Genomic DNA, 21,481 nt, shown 5'->3' on the forward strand with positions numbered 1-21,481 from the left:
AGTGGAGTGCCGCAAGGCTCGGTGTTGGGGCCGCAACTGTTTACCATATATATTAATGATTTGGACGAGGGAATTTGGAGCTACACTAGCAAGTTTGCAGATGACACAAAGCTGGGTGGCAGTGTGACTGTGAAGAGGATGTTAGGAGGTTGCAGGGTGACCTGGACAGGTTGAGTGTGTGGGCAGAATGCGTGGCAGACCAAGTATAATATAGATAAATGTGAGGTTATCCACTTTGGTGGCAAAAATAAGGGGGCAGATTATTATCTCAATGTGGTTAGATTAGGTATGGGGGAGGTACAGCGAGACCTGGGTGTCCTTGTACACCAGTCACTGAAAGTTGGCGTGCAGGTACAGCAGGCAGTGAAGAAAGCTAATGGAATGTTGGCCTTCATGACAAGAGGATTTCAGTATAGGAGTAGAGGTTCTTCTGCAATTGTTTAGGGCTCTGGTAAGACCACATCTGGAGTACTGTGTACAGTTTTGGTCTCCTAATTTGAGGAAGGACATCCTTGTGATTGAGGCAGTGCAGCGTAGGTTCACGAGATTGATCCCTGGGATGGCGGGACTGTCATGAGGAAAGATTGAAAAGACTAGGTTTGAAACCTTGAATATGCAAATCTTGCAAAAAGCTGTTTGTTTTTTTAAGCTAGCATTTGACATTATAGTTGTCCAAACCTTCTCAAATAAAATCTGAATAGTGCAATCAATGCCTAAACTGGGCAAATAAAGGGCAAAGTACTGTAAATATGCAGACTGCAAATCTTGCAAAAGGCTTAATGTTTGTGTTTTAAGCTAGCATTTGTCATTATATTTGTTCAATCCTTTTCATATCAACGAAAATCTGAAAACGGGTTTCAAATCTTCAACTTTTAAATGGTGGTGGTCAATTCCTGCATTGCCTTTCAAGGATACAGAATCCCATTCTAAATGGAAATTGCTCTGAAATGTCGAAAGAATGATCCGACCTATTCCCGGGTGCCTGTGCTACGCTGATCGCTCCACCGCTCACCCGGAGCGTTCAGTGGTCCGAGGTGGAGCGGGCGGGAACGAGCGTCTGCAGCCGCGGCCAATCCAGGCGGCGCGCGCCCGGTGGTATGATGCACGCGACGCTTCCGATTGGAGGCGAAAGACGGAACCTTGATACACGCGGTGAACCAATGGGAGGCCGCTCCGAGCTGTTACCAGGTAGACCGGGCGGGTCGTGTCGACTCTCGGCCAATGAGAGAGAGAAGCTGGCGCGGGAAGGGGGCGGGCCCTGAAGTGGAGCAGCAATTGCAGGCGCGAGGGGGGCGCGACTGGCATCTGGGGCATCTTTGCAGCGACTGGGTTGTCAGTGGCTGCAGCAGGTGTGTGGGTGCATCTGGGGCATCTTTGCAGCGACTGGGTTGTCAGTGGCTGCAGCAGGTGTGTGGGTGCATCTGGGAGCATCTTTGCAGCGACTGGGTTGTCAGTGGCTGCAGACCATGGACGCCGTCATTTACCTGGCCGTGCTGACGGTGCTACTGCTCTTCTGGGTCCGGAGGAAAGGCGTAGAGTATGTCATTATCCACCACCGCTGGGTCTTTGTCTGCCTCTTCCTCCTGCCCCTCTCCGTCGTCTTCGACGTCTACTATTACCTGCGAGCATGGCTGGTCTTCAAGATGTGCAGTGCCCCCAAGCAGCACGACCTGCGGGTCAGAGACATCCAGAAACAGGTGAGGATAATGCTCTAGATAAGACCAGGAGACTGGACCAACCTGGAACCCCACCAGGGGCCTGGGGTGTGAGCAAAGTGAAGTGCGTTGTGATTTAATGAAGTATCTCCTAATAACAGGTGTTCCTGATCCTGTGCAGCAAAGAATTGTTTATTGTGTTCCCATAAATTCACCTGACTTGGCAGTGTTTTCAAGGGCAGAATGGAATATGTTGTATGAAGTTGATGTCAGAAGCAATTGGTAAACATTGACATTGAATCCAGTTGCATCAGGCCAGTGGTCAGTGGTTTCAACAGTTCCGTGACAGATGCCAAGAATGTAAGGCCACTGAACTACAGACCAATCATTCAAAGGTTTTAAAGGTCTTTTATTGTCACGTGTACCAATTAAGTGATATTGCGAATTACCATACAGCCATACTAAAAAAGCAACACAACACACAACTACATAAAAGTTAACATAAACATCCACCACAGCAGATTCCCCACATTCCTCACTGTGATGGAAGGCAATAAAGTCTAATCTTCTTCCCTCATTTTTCTCCCGTGGTCGGGGCAGTCGAACCATCCGTCGGAGCGACCGAAGCTCCCGTAGCCGGCGATCGAAGCCCCCGCGTCGGGGTGATTGAAGCTCCTGTGGCTTGGAGTTCCCAAAGTCGATCTCTAACCAGAGACCGCGAGCTCCGTGATGTTAAAGTCCCGCAGACTCCCGTGGTGGAGCTCAGAGATCGATCCCTGGCAAAGGGATCGCGGGCTCCACGATGGTAAGTCCGCAGGCACCCGCGGTGGAGCTCTCGAAGTCGGTCTCCAGCAAAGGCCGCCATCCCCTCAATGTTAGGCCGCAGTACGGATGGAGATACGATACGGAAAAAAATCGGATCTCCGTCGAGGTAAGAGATTAGAAAAAGTTTGGCGCCCCCCCCCCCCCCCCCCCCCCCCCACATAAAACAAGCTAAATAACACTAAAAACATACATCACAATCACAATCAATCACAATAATACTTTATTAGCCAAGTATGTTTTGCAACATACGAGGAATTTAATTTGCCAAGTCAGTCATACAAATAAAAAGCAACGGAACACACAAAACACATTTTAATATAAACATCCATCACAGAGGCTCCTCCACATTCCTCTCTGTGATGGAAGGCAACAAAAAGTTCAACCTCTTCCCTTAGCTCCCCTGCGGTCGGGGGCTTCAAGCCTTCCGTTGACGGGATGATCTTGACTCCCATAGCCAGCAGCGTTTTGGGCCCTCCGTGTTGAGGCGATATGCTCCTGCATCGCGGGGATGTCAGTTCCCCCGTGTCGGACGATCGAACCTCGCGTTGGGGCTGGCCAAACCTTCCGCGACGTTGGAGCTCCCGACACCCACGGCCTCTCCCGAGACTGCGAACTCCCGATGAAAAGACCGCTGGCCGTGGTTGGAGTAATTGCAGGCAAGGGATCGACTCCGATGTAAGTCCACACCCCATGGTGGTGCTCCAAATCCAGTCCGAGGAAGCCTCCAGCTCCATCGATGATAGGCCGCAGAGCAACAGGGGAATGCGATCCGAAAATTAATCGCATCTCCGGCAAGGTAAGAAACTGAAAAAAAAGTTTCCCCAGACCCCGACCCCTCCCCCCACATAAAACAAACCGGAGAACATTTACACTAACTTTTAACATACTAGTGTTAAAATGTTTTAAAAAGACGAAAAAACAGACTGTTGGCGGGGTTGGCAATCGTATGGCACCACCCATACTAAAAAAACAACAAAGAAGAAAGGGACAGGCAGACTGTTGGCGAGGCAGCCATTGCTGGTGCTACCCGGTGGAATAATTCATGAGTTAAGTTGTGATTTATGTGATAGAATCTGTCTTCCCAGAATTAGGGTATTTAATCATCAGTGAAAATATGGTGTGGCACATGATCACCAAAGTTTGATGGCAGCATCTCCGTGATCTTGCATAAATGGAAGGATGCCAATCAATCATATACAAATGTATGAATATCTTTTTAACCTTGTGCGATGGATGGTCATAAGTAATTGTTGACAAGGCACTGCTGATGCACAAATAGCTGGAGGAACTCGGCATATCATAATGTATCTGTGGAGGAGTGGACAGGTGACATTTTGGGTCAGGACCATTTTATAGACCCGTGTGGGGACGGGGGGAGGTGAAACAGGGAAAAGAGGGATGTAATGGGGCAAAGGCTGACAAGTGACAGGTGAGAGGGATGATTAGCAGATGGATGGAGTAAATGACAAAGACTAAACATGAAAAGGTGACAGATAATGAAAAAGAAGAGGTGTCCAAGGTAAAGCTGGAGGGAGGAATTGGATGGGGAGAGAGGATGAAATGGAAGTGAATGCTTGCATCTTGTTGAAATTATGACTAGAACTAAACCCTTTTTGTTTTGAAAGGTGCGAGAATGGAAGAATCAGGGAAGTAAAACGTATATGTGTACTGGCCGACCTGGCTGGCTGACAGTTTCACTTCGGGTTGGCAAATATAAGAAGACACACAAAAATATCATGATCAATTTGATGGATATTTTGGAAGTGGACACCAAGAAGCAGGTGAAATGAAATGACTATGTTTTAAAATTATCTTTCAAATTTGGAATACATTTTTTTAAATTGGACTTTGCAGTAAAAGTGATGATAATGTTATTTAGACAACAAGTGTGTTTGCTTAGTTTGTAAAGATTGAACGACTATAATACAAAATGCACTGACCTTGGAAGAGGAGATAAATGTTAAAGCAGATATGCCCATCAACAGCAAACAAAAACATGCTGCTGGAGGAGCTCTGTGGCTCAGGCAGCATCTGTGGAGGGAAATGGACAGACAATGTTTTGGGTCGGGACCCACCTTAAGATGTTTTCTCAATATATGCGGGTCGCCAGGCACGAAGGAAAAATAGCAAGTTACCAGCATCAGTGTACAAGCATGTGATTCAAATTTTCAATTCCTTTTTCCTCCTGCATGACAATTTCCATGCAAACAAATGTCTTTTTAATGAAGTTAAGATTATTGTTTCAGCTCTGATGTTACAATTACAGGTTGTACGAGTGGAACCATTGGTAAACATGGGGCAGGTGACTGCACTTTTGAATTCCATTGGTTGGACTCTTCCAGTGGTGCCAGAGCTGGACGATCTCACTGTGGGTGCGTAGTTTATTTTCTCCATGTTAAAGACTATCTCTTTTTTTTTAAATTCTGAAGTAATTTGAAGGCTTCTGATGATGCTTGTGAACTGGACTTTAAACTCTTTACGGCTTGGTTCTTGCTTGTGATTTTCAAGCCAGGACCATTGAGCTTTTTTTAACTGAGTTCTGTCAAAGGAGAGAACTGCAGATGCTGGTTTAAATCGATAGTAGACACAAAATGCTGGTGTAACTCAGCGGGACAGGCAGCATCTCTGGAGAGAAGGAATGAGTGACATTTCAGGTTGAGACTGAAGAAGGGTCTCAACCCGAAACGTCACCCATTCCTTCTCTCCAGAGATGCTGCCTGTCCCGCTGAGTTACTCCAGCATTTTGCGGCCACCTTCTGTCAAAGAAGAAGCAGCTTGTATTTATCTGATTGGTGAATATTACAGTTGTTAAAAGTGGGAGCAAAGCATAATTCTGGCAGAACTCTCTGGTCAGTAATGGAGTTGGAACCTTTTTTTGCCTTGATACATAGAAAATAGGTGCAGGTGTAGGCCATTCGGCATTTCGAGCCAGTACCGCCATTCAATATGATAATGGCTGATCATCCAAAATCAATCCTGCTTTTTCCTCATATCCCTTAATTGCTTTACCATTATTTTGTTGTTCAATTTCTTTTCTTTGGTATGCTTTTGAAGAAGATAACATCTTGTCTGAAGAAGGGTCTTGACTCGAAACGTCACCCATACCTTCTCTCCAAAGATGCTGCCTGTCCCGCTGAGTTACTCCAGCATTTTGTGTCTATCTTGTATTATAACTGTTTGTTGGTGCTCTTCAGATCTGTATATGATTACTGTAAGTTCTGTCATGTAAGATTGTGTCCATCTTGTACATGTGAACCTTGAGTTTATGTTCAAATGCAGTATACGAGTTCAGGAATATCAAAATAAAAAACATTAGATGCTTTAAATTGCTCAGCAGGTCAAGTGGTTTCTATGGAAAAAAATAGTTTGAGTTTCAGGTCTGAGTATGCAGAGTGTTGAATGCTGAATGCAAAATGCTGGAGTAACTGCGGGACAGGCAGCATCTCTGGAGAGAAGAACTGGGTGACGTTTCGGGTTGAGACCCTTCAGACTGATGTCAGGGGAGTGGGCGGTACAGAGATAAAATGTAGTCGGAGACAGTAAGACTGGTCGGAAAACTTGGAAGGGGAGGGTATGGAGAGAGGGGGAAACCAAGGGGTACTTGAAGTTAGAGAAGTCAATGTTCATACTGCTGGGGTGTAAGCTGCCCAAGTGAAATATGAGGAGCTGTTCCTCCAGTTTGCGCTGGGCCTCACTCTGACAATGGAGGAGGCCCAGGACAGAAAGGTCAGTGTGTGAATTGGAGGGGGAGTTAAAGTGTTGAGCAACCGGGAGATCAGGTAGATTTAGGTGGACTGAGCGAAGCTGTTCAACGAAACAATCGCCGAACCTGCGCTTGGTCTCGCCGATATACAGGAATCCACACCTTGAACAACGGATACGATACAGTAGATGAGGTGGAAACTGGTGCAGGTGTTAAGTTAAGGCTGACAGACAGATGCTGAAACTGGGATGGGAGCATGAATCAAGATGGGAATTGTGAAGGCACCACATGATAGAGATTGGTTTCTGCATGGTTGGTGCTCACATAGGTTTCAAAATAAGATACAGGTACAAGAAGAGAAAGTCCTAACCAGGAAAGATAAAGCCCACAGATTCATAAGGGGAATTAGTTGTGCGTTCCTGTATATTCCGATCCAACAGATTCCAGCAAAAATATTCACTTTACATCTTTAACCAGTTAGACGTTGCTTGCTTGGTCACATTTGGGACAAGAGGCTCACCTAGTCATTTTTTAAATTAACAATTCATCATTGTTAATGGGCATGATTTAATTTTTATGATGTTAATTTATTGCATAACATAAACATAAAATAGTACAGAACAGGAATGTGCCCTTGAGCGCACAATGTTTGTGCCAAACATGATGCCAAGTTAAACTAATCTCATTATGTAATTGTATCTAATAGCTTCTAATCGTTGACATTAGTGAAATGTTAAGCATGAAGGAATTGTCTATTCAGCCACTGTTTTCCAGTACTGTTCTTGTAGTTTAGTGTCTCTTTGACTATTCAAGGTTATAAATAGATTCAATTTGATTACTGAATTATTCAGATAATCGTGTCACCAATTTAAAAATATCTCTGTAATACTAGCATCAGAACTTGAACAAGTGTCTGTTTTTAGGTGGCCTCATCATGGGAACTGGTATTGAATCTTCATCTCATATCTATGGACTTTTCCAAAATATTTGCATAGCCTACGAGCTGGTCTTAGCTGATGGCAGTCTTGTTCGGTGCACAGAGGTAAAACGAAATTGGATCTTATTTGTCTAAATGTGTTTCTGGGTTATCCATCTAAACATCTGTGGGTTTAAGATATTGCATTTTGAGATGTGTGAAGTTTTCATTTCATTTCCTGTCCTTCTTATTCATTTAACTCTTCTTCACAATTTTTAATATAAAAGACCTTAAAAGTGAAAGATATGTAAAGGGGTTGCCCAGCTCTTGTATGTGTTCTCATAACTCTTGTCTTGACATACCAGGGGAGTGGTGTTTGCTTCGTACTTCTACAATATCATTTGAATGTGATTCTGCTCCAAATTCTTGAGTCTTCTGCAGTCCCTTTGAAAGCCATGAATGCAGTAGATGTTTTACAATGAGCAGGGCATTATTCTAATGTCTTGTATAGCATTCCTATATCAACCAAAGACCATTTGGATTTGTGAACCAGTCACACAAACGTTTGTGAAATCTCTCTGTTAGAGAATCAAAGATTAAAAGTTTGGTATGTTCCATACAACTCTCATCAACTTTTACAGATGCACCATAGAAAGCATTTGATCAGGATGCATCACAGCTTGGTTTGTGGCGAGCTCCATCCAAGACCGCAAGAAATTGCAGCGAATTGTGGACGCAGCCCAGACCATCACACAAACCAACCTCCCTTCTATTGACTCCATTTGTACCTCATGCTGCCTCGGCAAAGCCAGCAGCATAATCAAAGACGATTCGTACCCTGGCCACTGTCTCTTCTCCCCTCTCCCATCAGGCAAAAAGGTTATGTGTGAAAGCGCACACCACCAGATTCAGGGACAGTTTCTTCCCAGCTGTTATCAGGCAACTAAATAATCTTACCACAACCAGAGCAATGCTGAACTACTATCTACCTCTTTGGTGACCCTCGTACCATCCTTGATCGGATTTTGCTAGCTTTACCTTGCACTAAACTTTATTCCCTTATTATGTATCTATACACTGTAAATGGCTCGATTGTAACCATGTATTGTGTTTCTGCTGACTGGTTGGCAACAAAAGCTTTGCACTATACCTCGGTGCACGTGATAGTAAACTAAACCAAAAAAAAGATGTGGTGCAAAAGGGGGCCATTTTGCTTTTCACAACTGTGCTGGTTTTTAGCAAGAGCTATCCAACTAATCCGGCAATCTTGATTTTCTCTACATTTTTTTCGTGTTTTTTTTATTGTGCTTTTTTTGGTTTGAAGGTTTAATTAAATTTACCTTCAGCCCTTTTTGGTAGATATAGATGAGGGTATCTATCAAACTTTAACTAAAGCTGTTTTTATTTGGCAATTACCATTTTAAAATTTGTTTTGCTGGGATATTTGCCTTTTGATCATTGGAAGCAGTCTAGAATGCAACAAATAGGATTTCCCTGTTAGGAGCCAGCATGGTCGCAATTAGCCATCGGGCCACTTTTTTTGTTGTAAGTAGATCTAATGCAACATAATTAGAATGAACTTGCTTTTGGTGAAAATATGCTCAGACATGACCTTTCACTGCTTTGCTAAAACAATACTTTCTGTCTTGTCCTCAGAAAGAGAATCCAGACTTATTTTATGCTGTGCCCTGGTCATGTGGTACTCTCGGATTTCTTGTTGCTGCAGAGATCAAGATCATTCCAGCTAAGAAGTATGTGCGCCTGCAGTACCAGCCTGTGCGTAATCGGAAGATGATATGTGAAACATTCAGTAGAGAATCACAAAACAAAGAGAACCATTTTGTGGAGGGCCTTGTATATTCACAGGATGAGGCTGTGATAATGACAGGAGTCCTTACTGATGTGGCAGAACCTGAAAAGGTACATTTTACTAAGGGCGAAACTAGTAACATGGTTGCACAATTAAATTTGCTCCTGTAGTGCATATAGTGCACATATGATGCGTTTAACCCTTTTTATCCCTTGGTTATTGCATTTTCTTTTGAAGTACATAAGCAGAAATATATACAGGTGCACAACCTTTTATCCGGAGTTCCGGAAACCGAAAAGCTCCGAAAACCGGACATTTTTTCCAGGATGTCCTCTGCACACCAAAGCTCGCGTTTGGCGCCAAACTTGACCCGAAACGACCCACGGTCAACCCAGGTCTGTACTATTGTAGCGGCTGCCTCCTCCCCGGAGACCGGGGAGACACTTAAACATCTGTAAATCATTGCTTAAATGTTAGTCAGTTAGTTTGGAGGGCTTTTATGTGAAGGGGGAAGGGGGGGGTGAAGGGGGAAACTTTAATTCTTAGTCCCCTACCTGGTCGGAGAGGCGGGGAGCGGGCAATGCCTTACCGGGTCGCCGTGCAGTAAGCTCCAGAACGCTGTGGCCGCCGACTCCCAACATCGCGGAGCTGGGGCTGCGGGCGTCCGGCCGCGGCCGGCGCCGGTTGTAGCTCCGACCCCGGCAACTCTTCCCCTGGCTGCGCGGCGCTCCAAATCCAGCGCGGCCCGCGGCCGGACGCCCGCAGCCCCAGCTCCGCGATGTTGTGTGTCGGCGGCCACAGCGCTCCGGAGCTTAACGCACGGCGACCCGGTAAGGCATTGCCCGCTCCCCGCTGGTATCCCAGCGCTGCGACGCCGCCGACTCCCAACATCGCGGAGCGGGGGCTGCGGGCGTCCGGCCGCGGGCGGCGCTGGATTTGGAGCGCCACGCAGCCAGGGGTAGAGGTGCCGGGGTCGGAGCTCCAACCGGCGCCGCCCGCGGCCGGACGCCCGCAGCCCCAGCTCCGCGATGTTGGGAGTCGGCGGCCACAGCGCTCCGGAGCTTACTGCACAGCGACCCGGTAAGGCATTGCCCGCTCCCCGCCTCTCCGACCAGGTAGGGGACTAAGAATGAAAGTTTCCCCCTTCCCCCTTCACCCCCCCCCCAACATAAAATCCCTCCAAACTAACTGACTAACATTTAAGCAATGATTTACAATGATTCCCCGGGGAGGAGGCAGCCGCTCCAGACTTTTCAAGCCGCCAGCGCTACCTACCTAATCTACGCTAAAAATCTTCCATTCGGAAATCCAAAACATTCCGAAATCCGAGAAGTGTCTGGTCCCAAGGCTTTCGGATAAAAGGTTGTGCACCTGTATTAGGGTTTTTACTTGAGTTTTGATCCTGGTCATTGTGTGATTGAAGCATTGACTATTTCATTTTAACGTTAAGTCATCTGTCGTGACTCATTTCAGTGACTGTGCTTCTGCTTGATTCCACCCTTAACTATTCAAACATCAATATGGTTTATTTTACTATCCCTTGCATTACGATTTCCTGAAGTCCCCCATTCATCTATTCTTGCCTCGCTCCTTTTTTCTCGGGTGCTTTCCTTGGCAACATTAGCCGACCATCTGGGTCATCTTCCATGTGTTTGCTTTCTTTCAGATGTGCTGTGTATCATAAACATTTGCTCGCCAATCAGTCTTGATAATTTATAATTTCCTTCAGTTAAACACTGAAGAGTCTCAAGTCATTGTCTTGACAAATGCCACACCCTCTACTACTCGCTACTTTGATCTGAATGAGAATCTTTCTGTCAGATCTCCTGCTGAACTCTGGCAAACCTTAGCTTTCCCTACATGTGCTAAAATGCGGATTTATTTTGGTAATGTTCCCATTTTTGGAAGCAACGGAGTACGCGCAAATCCAGTAATGGAACCTTTTGTATCTCCAAACTTGTTCCACTGCTTTTCTGCCCAGCCTCATGCTTATGCTTTGTAAACTTCAGTACATTAAAGAATTGCTATCCATATTCTATCCTGCACCAACTAATGCTCATCTGTTCCACTTGCACTTGTTAAATGGTGAGACACTGAAAAATGATTCTGCTCTACTATTTAGTTGTACTCTATCTGTCATGTCCTTGCCTATTCACTCGGCATCTCTGTATCCAATTGATTGCTCTCAACATTGCTCTCTACAACTCTCATTGACATCCAGGTTTGGATAAATTATCATTGATCCTCTCATCCAAATCGGTTGCTTTCTGCTTCTTCTGAGAGGGCGGTGAATCTTGTGATTTCTCTACCTGAGCTGAGGAAGTGATTATTGTCAGTGTCTGTCTTGAATATATTGATACATATTACCAGGGAGTTGAATTGAATGGGGAGATGATGGGAAAGTGCTTTTGAAGCCAAGATTGGATTGGATCAACCGTGATCTTATTGAGGGCCGTTTGGAATCAAGGGCTGATTTGCCCTCTCCTGTTCTTGTTTCTTGTTATGAGTACTACATCAGTTGAGATAAAGAACCGTCAATTCGTTTTTTAACCGTTTTTCTCAACTTAATTTTAATTTAAGATATTTGCGTACTTTGGAAACATTTTTCTCTTTTTGATGCATTGTGGTCATCATCGTTTTTGTTTTTGCTACTGTGCACAAGTTCCTTTTCCATTCTCTTTAATTGCTTAACTTCTCCTTGACTGAACGTTTCTCCGTCCCTCTTCACTCACCAACTTGGGTAGTCAGGTTTATTTAAAATCCCATTTGCAAGTTGTTAACTCAATATTTTTAAAATTTCAGTAAATCTATACAGACTTGAAAAAGAAGATACTAGGATCATAACCACAACTGAGACTTTATCATTAAAGTGAACGTAAAATCTTACAATTTGTTTGATTTGATAGAATTTTTGTGTATTTGTTTAGGTCAATAGAATTGGCTATTACTACAAACCTTGGTTCTTTAAACATGTGGAGAAGTACTTGCAAGGGAACCACAGTGGAGTGGAATATATCCCTCTGAGACACTACTATCACCGTCACACACGCAGCATATTCTGGGAGCTTCAGGTAACCAATGTTGGACATATGAACCAGGCTGTTTAAACCTCTACTTCTAACGAGGGCTTGCATTCAAAATGTTAAGTTGTCTGCTCTTGTTAGGTGCTAATGGAACTGTATTTCTTTTTCCAGCATCAGTTGTATGCTTTTTGTGTGGTTTATTTTGTGGAGTCAAGATCGTCCCGTCAACGGAAGGCTAGAGGCCCCTGACCGTGGGAGAACAAAGAACGGAAGAGTTTTGAACTTTTTTTCGCCTTCCACCACAGTGAGGAATGTGGAGGAGTCACTGTGGTGGATGTTTATGTTAAAATGTATTTTGTGTGTTCTGTTGCTTTTTATTAGTATGACTATGGCAAATCAAATTCCTCGTATGTTGCAAAACATACTTGGCTAATAAAGCGAGTATGAGTTTGGGTTAAAGGAGAAAATGCAGGACATTTAAAATGAAAGTCCTCGAACAACTGGTTTTGAACATCTGTGCCATTTTACTTCTACAGGTTGAACACCAATTTTCTGCCCACTCCTAGAATCCGGCCAAAATTCTGAGAGCCCAGTTGAAATTCTCTGAGCAGCCACAGATGGCATCGTGAGCGCTCTTTCCGCTCGGATATAGCGGACGGACCCGGCGACCCATCCCTGGCTCACACCGTCTCCCCGGCCGTTTAGAATCCCGGATTCCGAATCCACTCCTGACTCGCAAGATGTACCAGTGAGCCCACCGAAAGGACACAAAGTGCTGGAGTAATTCAGCGGGTCAGGATCTCTGGAGAACACGCATAGGTGACATTGGGACCCTTCCTCAGACTGATTCAGTCGGCTGAGTTACTCTAGCACTTTGTAGCCTTTCACTTTAAAACCAGGCGCCGATGCCGCTAGTCGACACCAGCGAGCACTTCTGTAACGTGTCACACGGCTGTTGTTCTGACTCGCGTTGTCACCGATGGGGACAGTGCCTTTTTCAGTGTGCCACCAACAGAACGCATTGTGGGGCTCCCTCCCCAGCTGTTGCTTCCAAGGTTGAGTATATCGACAACTCCGGGGGAGGGGGAAGAGGAGACGGCGGTGGTGCGGGGTGGATGGGCGGGGGAGGGGGCGGCGACCGTAAGAAAGCGCTGTCGCCAGGGGCTACAACGTGAGCCGCGACAATAGCCATGTCACCGAACGTGCGGTGGGTGAAGAAGGCTCGTTGGTGCACTTTACGAGTCAGGCATGGGGTCAGAAGCCGGGGCTCGAAACGGCCGGAGAGACGGTGGGAGCCGGGAATGGGTCGGCAGGTCATTCTATTCACATTCAGTTTACATTTTATACTTGTTTTATTTAAGTTTCTGGCACACCATGGTGCTTTAGAGTCACTGGAGGGGTGTCATTAGCGGGTCAGAAGTGTATCACGTGTCCTTTGTTGCTCCAGAAAAACAGATATACCAGAAAGTCTCTGGAACCAAGGGTGCCGGAAAATCAATGTTCAACTTGCAGCAAATTCCAACAGTCTTCAGACATATAAAATCTGATCTGTATACGGCAGACAGTTTTGTGATTTTGCTATAAATTATAGGAATCCCATTAAAAATGACTAATTATTCACCAGATTCTAATTCAAAATAACAATGACATTTTACCAAGGCTTGTGCTAATATATTTATTTCTCTTTCCGTTTAAGGATATAATTCCGTTTGGCAATAATCCCCTCTTCCGTTATGTGTTTGGCTGGATGGTCCCTCCCAAGATTTCGTTGCTGAAACTGACCCAAGGAGAAACCATTCGTAAACTGTATGAACAGCACCATGTGGTTCAAGACATGCTTGTGCCGATGAAGAGTTTGGAGAAGTTAATTCACTTCCTCCATAGTGAGATCAATGTAGGCAAACTATCGGGAAGAAATATGGTTTTATTATATTTAACTTGTGGCAATTGCAAGTGTTGGCAGCTTAAAAATGAGTGTTTTTCTCGCTTAATAGCAAGATATTAATTTTGAGTGACTTTGTTTGTTCCTGTGCTTGATTGTTTTAAAGGGATATTATAGTCTGCAATATTTTTTTTTAAACGGTTAAATTGCTTGGAATATAAAGTATTAATTTAGTAACACATGTAAGTTGTCATTTTTGTCTTCAATAAGCCCCTTTATCGTACCAGAGAACACCTCTGGATTCTTATTTATTTTGGCAGCCAATCCTTTCTCAAATACATTCAGAGGTCGTTGGATCAGATTTAGGCCATTCGGCCCATTGCACCTACTCCGCCATTCAATCATAGCTGATCTATCTTTACCTCTCAACCCCATTCTTCTGCCTTCTCCCCTTAACCTTTGACATCCTTATTAATCAAGAATCTGTCAAACGTCACTGTAAAGATACCCAATGGACTTGGCCTCCACAGCCCTCTGGCTCTCCTGCTCATTAATTTTTTTAATTCACCCGATTCCTTTGTAAATAATGTGGTTCTGGCTTGTAATAAATTATGTAAAATTGCAAGTTTATACATTCAACCAACAAGTATCAAAGTTGTTTTGTTTAAGTGTTTTGTTTAAGTATCAAGTTGACTTTGGTCCAGCTGAGATCGAAGCTGCAACTGCCTACTCTTTGATCTAGGAAATGTTGTGGAAATCGTTTTATTCTTATTACCTTGATCTCTGAACAAAGCTCTTTTTCTGCTTTGTTTCATGCAGGTTTACCCTCTTTGGCTGTGTCCTTTCAGCCTGCCCAGTCTACCCGGAATGGTCCATCCGAAGGGGGATGAGGCTGAACTCTATGCAGATGTTGGGGCTTATGGGGAACCCAAAGCCAAACAGTTTGTAGCCAAGTCATCAACCCGACAGCTGGAGAAATTTCTACGTGATACACACAGGTGAGTAATGTATCAGCAAAAGAGATGGGGAAAAAATTAAAAGCTCATGGTTGGTATGTAGTTATTGGCTGGCTAACAGGGAAAAATGGGCATAAATCAGTATTTTTCTGTTTGGCAGTATTTAATCAGTGGTGAGCTGTGGAGATCACAGCTCGGGCCTTGGGTTTTTACAATCTTTAAAGGCAGCGGCACAGTGGCGCAGCAGTAGAGTTGCTGCCGTACAGAGGCAGAGACCCGCGTTCAATCATAACTACGGGAGCTGTCTGTAAGGAGTTTGTATGTTCTCCCTGTGACCTGCGTAAGCTTTCTCGGTGCTCCAGTTTCCACACACATTCCGAAGACTTGCAGGTTTGTTGGTTAATTGGCTTCTGTAAATTGTCCCAAGTGTGTAGGATACAAAACTGGTCTAACATTGACCAACAAGGTTGGCGCATGGATGAAAACACCAAAGGCATGTTACTATATTTGCTGATAACACAAAATATTTATAAAGTACGTTTTTGAAGAAGACAAGGAAGCTATAAAGGGATACAGTTAGTTGACAAACGTCTGGCAAATAAAGTAAAACGTGGGGAAATGTAAAATTATCAATTTTGGCAGGTAATATGAAAAAGAGTATATAAATGGTAAGAAATTGCAGGGCTGTGACATGGGCATCTGAATTCCTACTGAATGATTCACAGAAGGCTAGTGTACTGGTACAATAAGTATAGAAAGCTTAGAGTGCTATTTATTGCAAGATAAATACCTAAAGAGGGAGCTCATTTATAAGACCATTTGGTGAAGATCAGGTGGTGTATTGTTCATTGAGCAAAGACACTGGTTGGTTGGAAGCAGTTCAGCAAAGGTTTCTTAGACAAATACCTGGAATGAGGGATGGTTGGGAAAACTAGATTTTAGAAGATTGAGGTGTGACTTGATTGAAACATATGACCCTGAAGGATATTGATGGGTATGGAGAGGAAGCCTACTCATGGGGGGGAATCTAAAGAGGGGACACTGTTTGTGAGAAAAAATAAGGTGTTGCACATTTTGGGACAAAAATGTAAAAAGTTTGAGGATTGAGTCTCAGGAATTCTTCCTCCACTGGGAAGTAGCAAACGATTTGACTATTTTTTTTATTAGAAGTAAGTACAATAATGTAGTACATAAGTATCTAATACATAATGAGATATTACAGTTCATGTACAACTTCTTGTTTCAAATTTAACAGAATAGAACAGAAAATGAGACAAGCCAAGATAGAGAAGAAAAGAATATCATAAGCCGACGATTAGACTATTTTAAGGCCTAGTTAGATAAAGCTTGAGGAATGATAGGGTGAAAGGGTATCATGCGGAATTGAGGTTACAATTGGATCGGCCATGACCTTATTAAATGGCGGAGCAGCCTGTGACTGGCCTAAACCTTCTACTCGGCTGGGATTGGTATGCTCAGTACACAGCTGGTAAATTGGAGGAAGGTGAAATGGATGCAGATAACCTCTGCATCACAGAGGGGAGGTGGGTGTTGCGTCCTTTGGAAATGGTCAGTATTGCAATTTTCTTTAATGCAAAACTGCATCATCTGTGCACATCGACACAAAGTGCTGGAGTAACTCAGCGAGGTCAGGCAGCAACTCTGAGAAAAAAGATGGGTGACATTTCTGGTCGGAACCCTTCAGTCCATGTGCCTGTCTGGTAGAGACCAGCATCTGCAATTCCTTTCTGCTCATCTGTGCACATGTTGCGATGTGAATTGAGAAATAATTATCTCTGCTTTATTCATGCTTCTTCCATGCAAATCCCATGAGAGCAAACTATTCTGCATCTCAAATTTTGTAGGGAGAGGGGGGGGGGGAATTTCTGTAACTCAAACGGTTGTAACACAGGGATCGCCTGTAGGCAACTTCTTAAAAATCCTTTGCAGGACGTTAAATGGCATTTTGATTTTTCTTTCAGTTTTCAGATGTTGTATGCTGATTGCTACCTGACCCGAGAAGAATTTTGGGAGATGTTCGATGGGGCTTTGTATCGTAAGTTGAGAGGCCAGCTGAACGCTAAACATGCATTCCCCGAGGTTTATGATAAGATCTGCAAGGCAGCGAGACACTGAACATTCCAAGAAAGAAGCCAAGTATAAACCATTGAATCGATTTTCATCTCCAAGATATATGCAGGATTTTTTCGAATCCAAAGACGTCTCCATTTTTATCATGGACACGTGCTTTGTGTGTGTGTGTGCGTGTGTGTATCTGCTGATTGATTTCTTTTCCTTTCCAAACCCCTAATTTCATCAATGCAGTGAATCATGTTGACATTCAATTCAGCAGGCATCTGCATCTCTGTGACATCAAATAGCAGAGAGAATGAAACTGGTAGGTGAGTAGTCTGAAATCCATCACAAGCTTCTATATGAATTAATTGGCTAAATCTGGTCATGTGCCTTATCAACCTATGACTTGCATACTCTTTCTGACTTTCTAGTTTCTTGACAAGAAAATGAATCAGAATATTTGTTTTCTTTCTAGTCGATAAGGCCACTGCAGAATTCATGGTACAACGTGGACTGCTTGTAACCTAGCATTGAACACAGGGGTGCCTAATACTATGTAATAATCCACTGAGCCAATGTGAGAGAGCTAAATGTTTTGTAATTTATTATTTTTTGTAATTGTGTATTTTAATTGTCTGCAATGTTTCTAGTAAAATGCATAAATTTCTAGCCTCACTTCTGTAAAATTTAAGATAATCTAACAGCATAATGTGGAATATTCACACTTGTAGTTTTAAGTTAAGTTTTCACTGATGAATATGCTTCTACAATTTGCACATTTTCTTTATCAAATGTGTATTGCCTATCTTGATAAATGTATGAACAATATACGTGCTGCGTGCTCATGAGGTAGAACAGCTCCTGCTCTGTCCCATGTCATTTAGAGTTCATTTTCCATTCTATTATCGTGCTAAAAGGTTGATGTGGAATCTTCAACTTGTACAGTTTGGTTAATTTAGTCAAACATTAATTTTATATCTCGCCTTCATTATCCGATGGACCATAAACATTTTAGAAATGGGTTGTTAAACCTCTAGTAGAATAAAGGTTAACCTTTCTAGGAAAGATATGCTTGACACGAGGTAAAGCCACTGGATGCCACTGTCAACAATGCATTACATCCATCTGTATATGAGAAATTTTCAAAAGTTCCCGCATATCCATCCATCGTAACGTCCTTTTATTCAGACCCAGAAATACTTCTGACCCAGAGGACCACAAATCCAATGCAAACAAGGAAGTTACACCAAGTGACTTGGGTAGCACCATGTCATTTTAATTAAGAACTTGGACTAAAACAGTAGTCAGAAGCAAGCAGGGCAGTGTCCAGGCCACAGGTGGCCCAGCTAACATTTAAAAATAGAGATTTACATTATTTGTGGACTGGGAGAAGTATTTCTTATGGTTTTGGGAGGCTTTTCTTGGACTGTTTTGCCGTAAATTTTTCTAATGATTAACTATCCCAACCTCCCCCCACATCCATTTTTTTTTAACTGGATACCGTTGTGAAAATGTTTGGTGCCATCATCCTCGGCATCTTAGTGGAGGTGTCAGCAGCAGGATTATTCCTGGAAGCTTCAACACTACAGCCTCTTACCCACGCCAACATGGAGTGAACACAATTATCTGCCTTAGCCATTAAATACACTACAAAAGCAATAACAACTTGTTTCTAAATAGAAGCTTGAATGATATAAACACAATGTTTGAAAATATCTTCAAGTAGTAAATAACTGTTTAGTCCAAAACAAATGCTTCTCGGGGGAGACATGGATATTAACGGCCTAGGGGATTCCAGATCTCTTGAGGGCTCTGAAAGGAACGAGCATTGAAATTATGGTTTGCTACGTACGTTAACCAAATGGCGCACCAGTTGGCTAACATATATTAGAGGCAGTGCACAAACTTATCTTAACAGTGCAATTAGAGGGAGTACACAAAATCATTTGAGCCTGGTTAAATTTGTGACTGTTGGATCACTTTTAGGCAAACACTATTTGACAAAATTAGAGTAGTATTACTTTCACTGTGATAAAATATGCGATATTGAGAAAAACAAATGCAACAATTAACTGAAGCAGCAATGCTTTTAGGTTGTTGTCTTCCACTTAGTTTTGCATGATTTCTTTGGGTCATGATTGGTGACTTCAATGCCATAGCCTTATTCTATATTCATCTATATGCTGAGTTTCCTAATGTAATGTTTTTGTTTAAATCCCCGGACATTAATCAAGACGATTCAATTGGTACTGGAAGTTTATTTATTTTTTACCTATACCTGCACACATCAGTGCTAAATGAGACTATTTTCCATACAATAGCCAAAGACTTGCAGAAAATTAGTTGTAATTAAAGTGCTTTAATCTTTGAGCTACTTCAACTGGACTTGTAACAGATGGTCTTTATCTTGCTGTTTCCCATTTAACTATCCTAATGCCCTTTGTGAAGCTTAATATTTCCTTAAAAAATCGTATAAATGCTTGCTGAATTTTGTTAACCTTTCATATTTTAGTGGGCATGTTGCGCAATTCATTTGATTTTCATTTCATTTAGGTAAAGATCTGTTCATTGAAGCCTTTCATTGGCTTAATTTGACAGCTTTACATATGTTATACACAATTTAAAAGTATTATTATAACTAAGAAAATTAAGCTGGTATTTATGGGGGGGAGTGAGGGTCTTTGCAATAGTTATTTTCTAGGATACCAAGACTTGACTGAAGACTGCAGGAGTTTAGAATCCCAAATATTGCCTGATTGCTTCTGGTTTTATCGAACTTTTCATTCCGATTTGTAAAATGTTTTGCTATTTTCTTTAGTATTCCCTGCAAATGGTTCCTAGTTTTAGTTTATAGATACAGCAAGGAAACTTCGGCCCACCAAGTCCACACCGACTATTCATCACACATTCACACCAGTTCCGTGTCATCCAACTTTTACATTCACTCCTTGTACATTAGGGACAATTTACACAGGCCAATTAACGTACAACCCTGCACATTTTGGGGATGTGGGAGGAAACGAGGAAATTCATGCCGTCACAGGGAGAACATAGACCGCACCCGAGGCCAGGATCAAACCCAGGTCTCTGGCACTGTGAGGCAGCATTTAAGTTGTTTTTGATCAAATTATTAACATGATCTGCTTTTCAAGATTTTAAAAAATTTGATCAAAATACTTTCGCCATTGATGTTGCATTTCATTTGAGCGAAGATTTTGTCTCTATTAATTGACCCTCCAGAATGGAAATTAAACAAATTACTCCAGGGGCTGAGCAGACTGCAGTGGGATGAGAACATGCTCTCAAACCAATGATGTGGCAATGTTGTAAGGGCAGTAAACCTTGGTTTAATATTGACCTTCATCTGCTGCTGAAGGTTTGAGTGTACTTTTCAATTTCATCTCTATGTAATGAAAATATTTTTTGGTTTAATTGTGTGATTTGCATTTCTTCTGTATTACACATGAATTAAAATATATCAAACTGAAACCTGTACCTCCTACTGACTTTCTGACTGACTGTGGTTGAGGGAAAGATCGATCAGCCATGATTAAATGGCGGAGTAGACTTGATATGCGGAATGACCTAATTCTGCTCCAGGGACCTTTCTTACCTGTTTCTCTTCAGAAATGTATGACAATTACAGGCCAAAGGGAAGGAACTGGGAATGAAACAAGCTGCAGACGGGCCAAACGGCCTGTGTATCACTATTCGCTGCATAGATGAATGATGTATCACCAAATTCCAATGTGAGTCATATGGTGTGCTTGCTTTCATTGTTTGTGGCATTGAGTATAAGAGTCAGAAAGTCTGTTTGCAACTTTATAAAACTTTGGCAAGGCTGCATTTGGTGTACTGAACAGTTCTTATTGCCCCATGTGGAGGGTACAGAAGAGGCTTACCAGAATGCTGCCTGGATTGGAGAGTGTTAGCTATAAAAAGAGGTTGGGCAAACTTGGATTATTTGCTCCAGAACATCTGCAGATGAGGGGAGACCTGATAGAGGTACTGTATACAAAATTATCAGGGGCATAGTACTCAATGGTAGAGAGTCAGAATATTTTTCCACGAGAGAGGGGAAAAGCTTTTTTTTGCATTGAGCCTAGAACATGCTCCCAGCTGTCGTGATGGCAGATAAGACTGGCATTTTAAGAAGCTTTTAAATAGACACATAAATATGGAGGGATAAATATAGATCATGTGAGGCCAGAGGGGAACAATTTAACTTGGCATCATGTTCAGCATGGACATTGGGCTGAAGAGCCTGTTCCTGTCCTGCACTGAAGATAGACACAGAATGTTGGAGTAACTCAGCAGGTTACTAGCACTGGACTGCTCTATATTCTAACATGGACTACCTGCTTGTAATGCTATATGCGCATACTAACACGGTAGGAATAGGCCACTTGACCATACTCTTCCATTCAATAAGATCATGGCTGATCTGACTATAATCTCCATTCTGCATTCCTGCCTAATCTAGACGGTACACCCTTTCTTATCAAGAATCTATCTATCTCTACTTTTACAAATATTCAAAGATTGTTTTTCCCACCCTTGAAGTATTTCAAAAAGTTTCAATGTCAAAGGAACAAATAATTCCCTGGTTATAAATAGCTGCTCGCTCTTGAGTAA

At 42.9% G+C, this 21,481-nt stretch overlaps 1 protein-coding gene across 3 annotated transcripts; it reads left to right on the forward strand.

The window, feature by feature from the left end:
• The first annotated feature begins 1,237 nt into the window (after positions 1-1,237).
• dhcr24 (24-dehydrocholesterol reductase) lies at positions 1,238-20,335 on the forward strand. 3 transcript variants are annotated; one of them, XM_033028768.1, is made up of 10 exons: positions 1,268-1,415; positions 1,454-1,697; positions 4,106-4,261; positions 4,747-4,852; positions 7,107-7,225; positions 8,756-9,019; positions 11,837-11,980; positions 13,629-13,826; positions 14,634-14,812; positions 16,753-20,335. In XM_033028768.1, the coding sequence occupies exons 2-10, from the start codon at positions 1,467-1,469 to the stop codon at positions 16,904-16,906; spliced, it is 1,551 nt and encodes a 516-aa protein (XP_032884659.1). In that variant the 5' UTR covers positions 1,268-1,415; positions 1,454-1,466; the 3' UTR covers positions 16,907-20,335. The 3 variants fall into 3 exon arrangements, with proteins under 3 accessions (XP_032884658.1, XP_032884659.1, XP_032884660.1); XM_033028769.1 differs by having other exon boundaries at positions 1,273-1,387; positions 1,447-1,697; XM_033028767.1 differs by having other exon boundaries at positions 1,238-1,697.
• The last annotated feature ends 1,146 nt before the right edge of the window (positions 20,336-21,481 follow it).

The sequence above is a fragment of the Amblyraja radiata genome, chromosome 10, assembly GCF_010909765.2.
Source record: "Amblyraja radiata isolate CabotCenter1 chromosome 10, sAmbRad1.1.pri, whole genome shotgun sequence".
NCBI lineage: Eukaryota > Metazoa > Chordata > Chondrichthyes > Rajiformes > Rajidae > Amblyraja > Amblyraja radiata.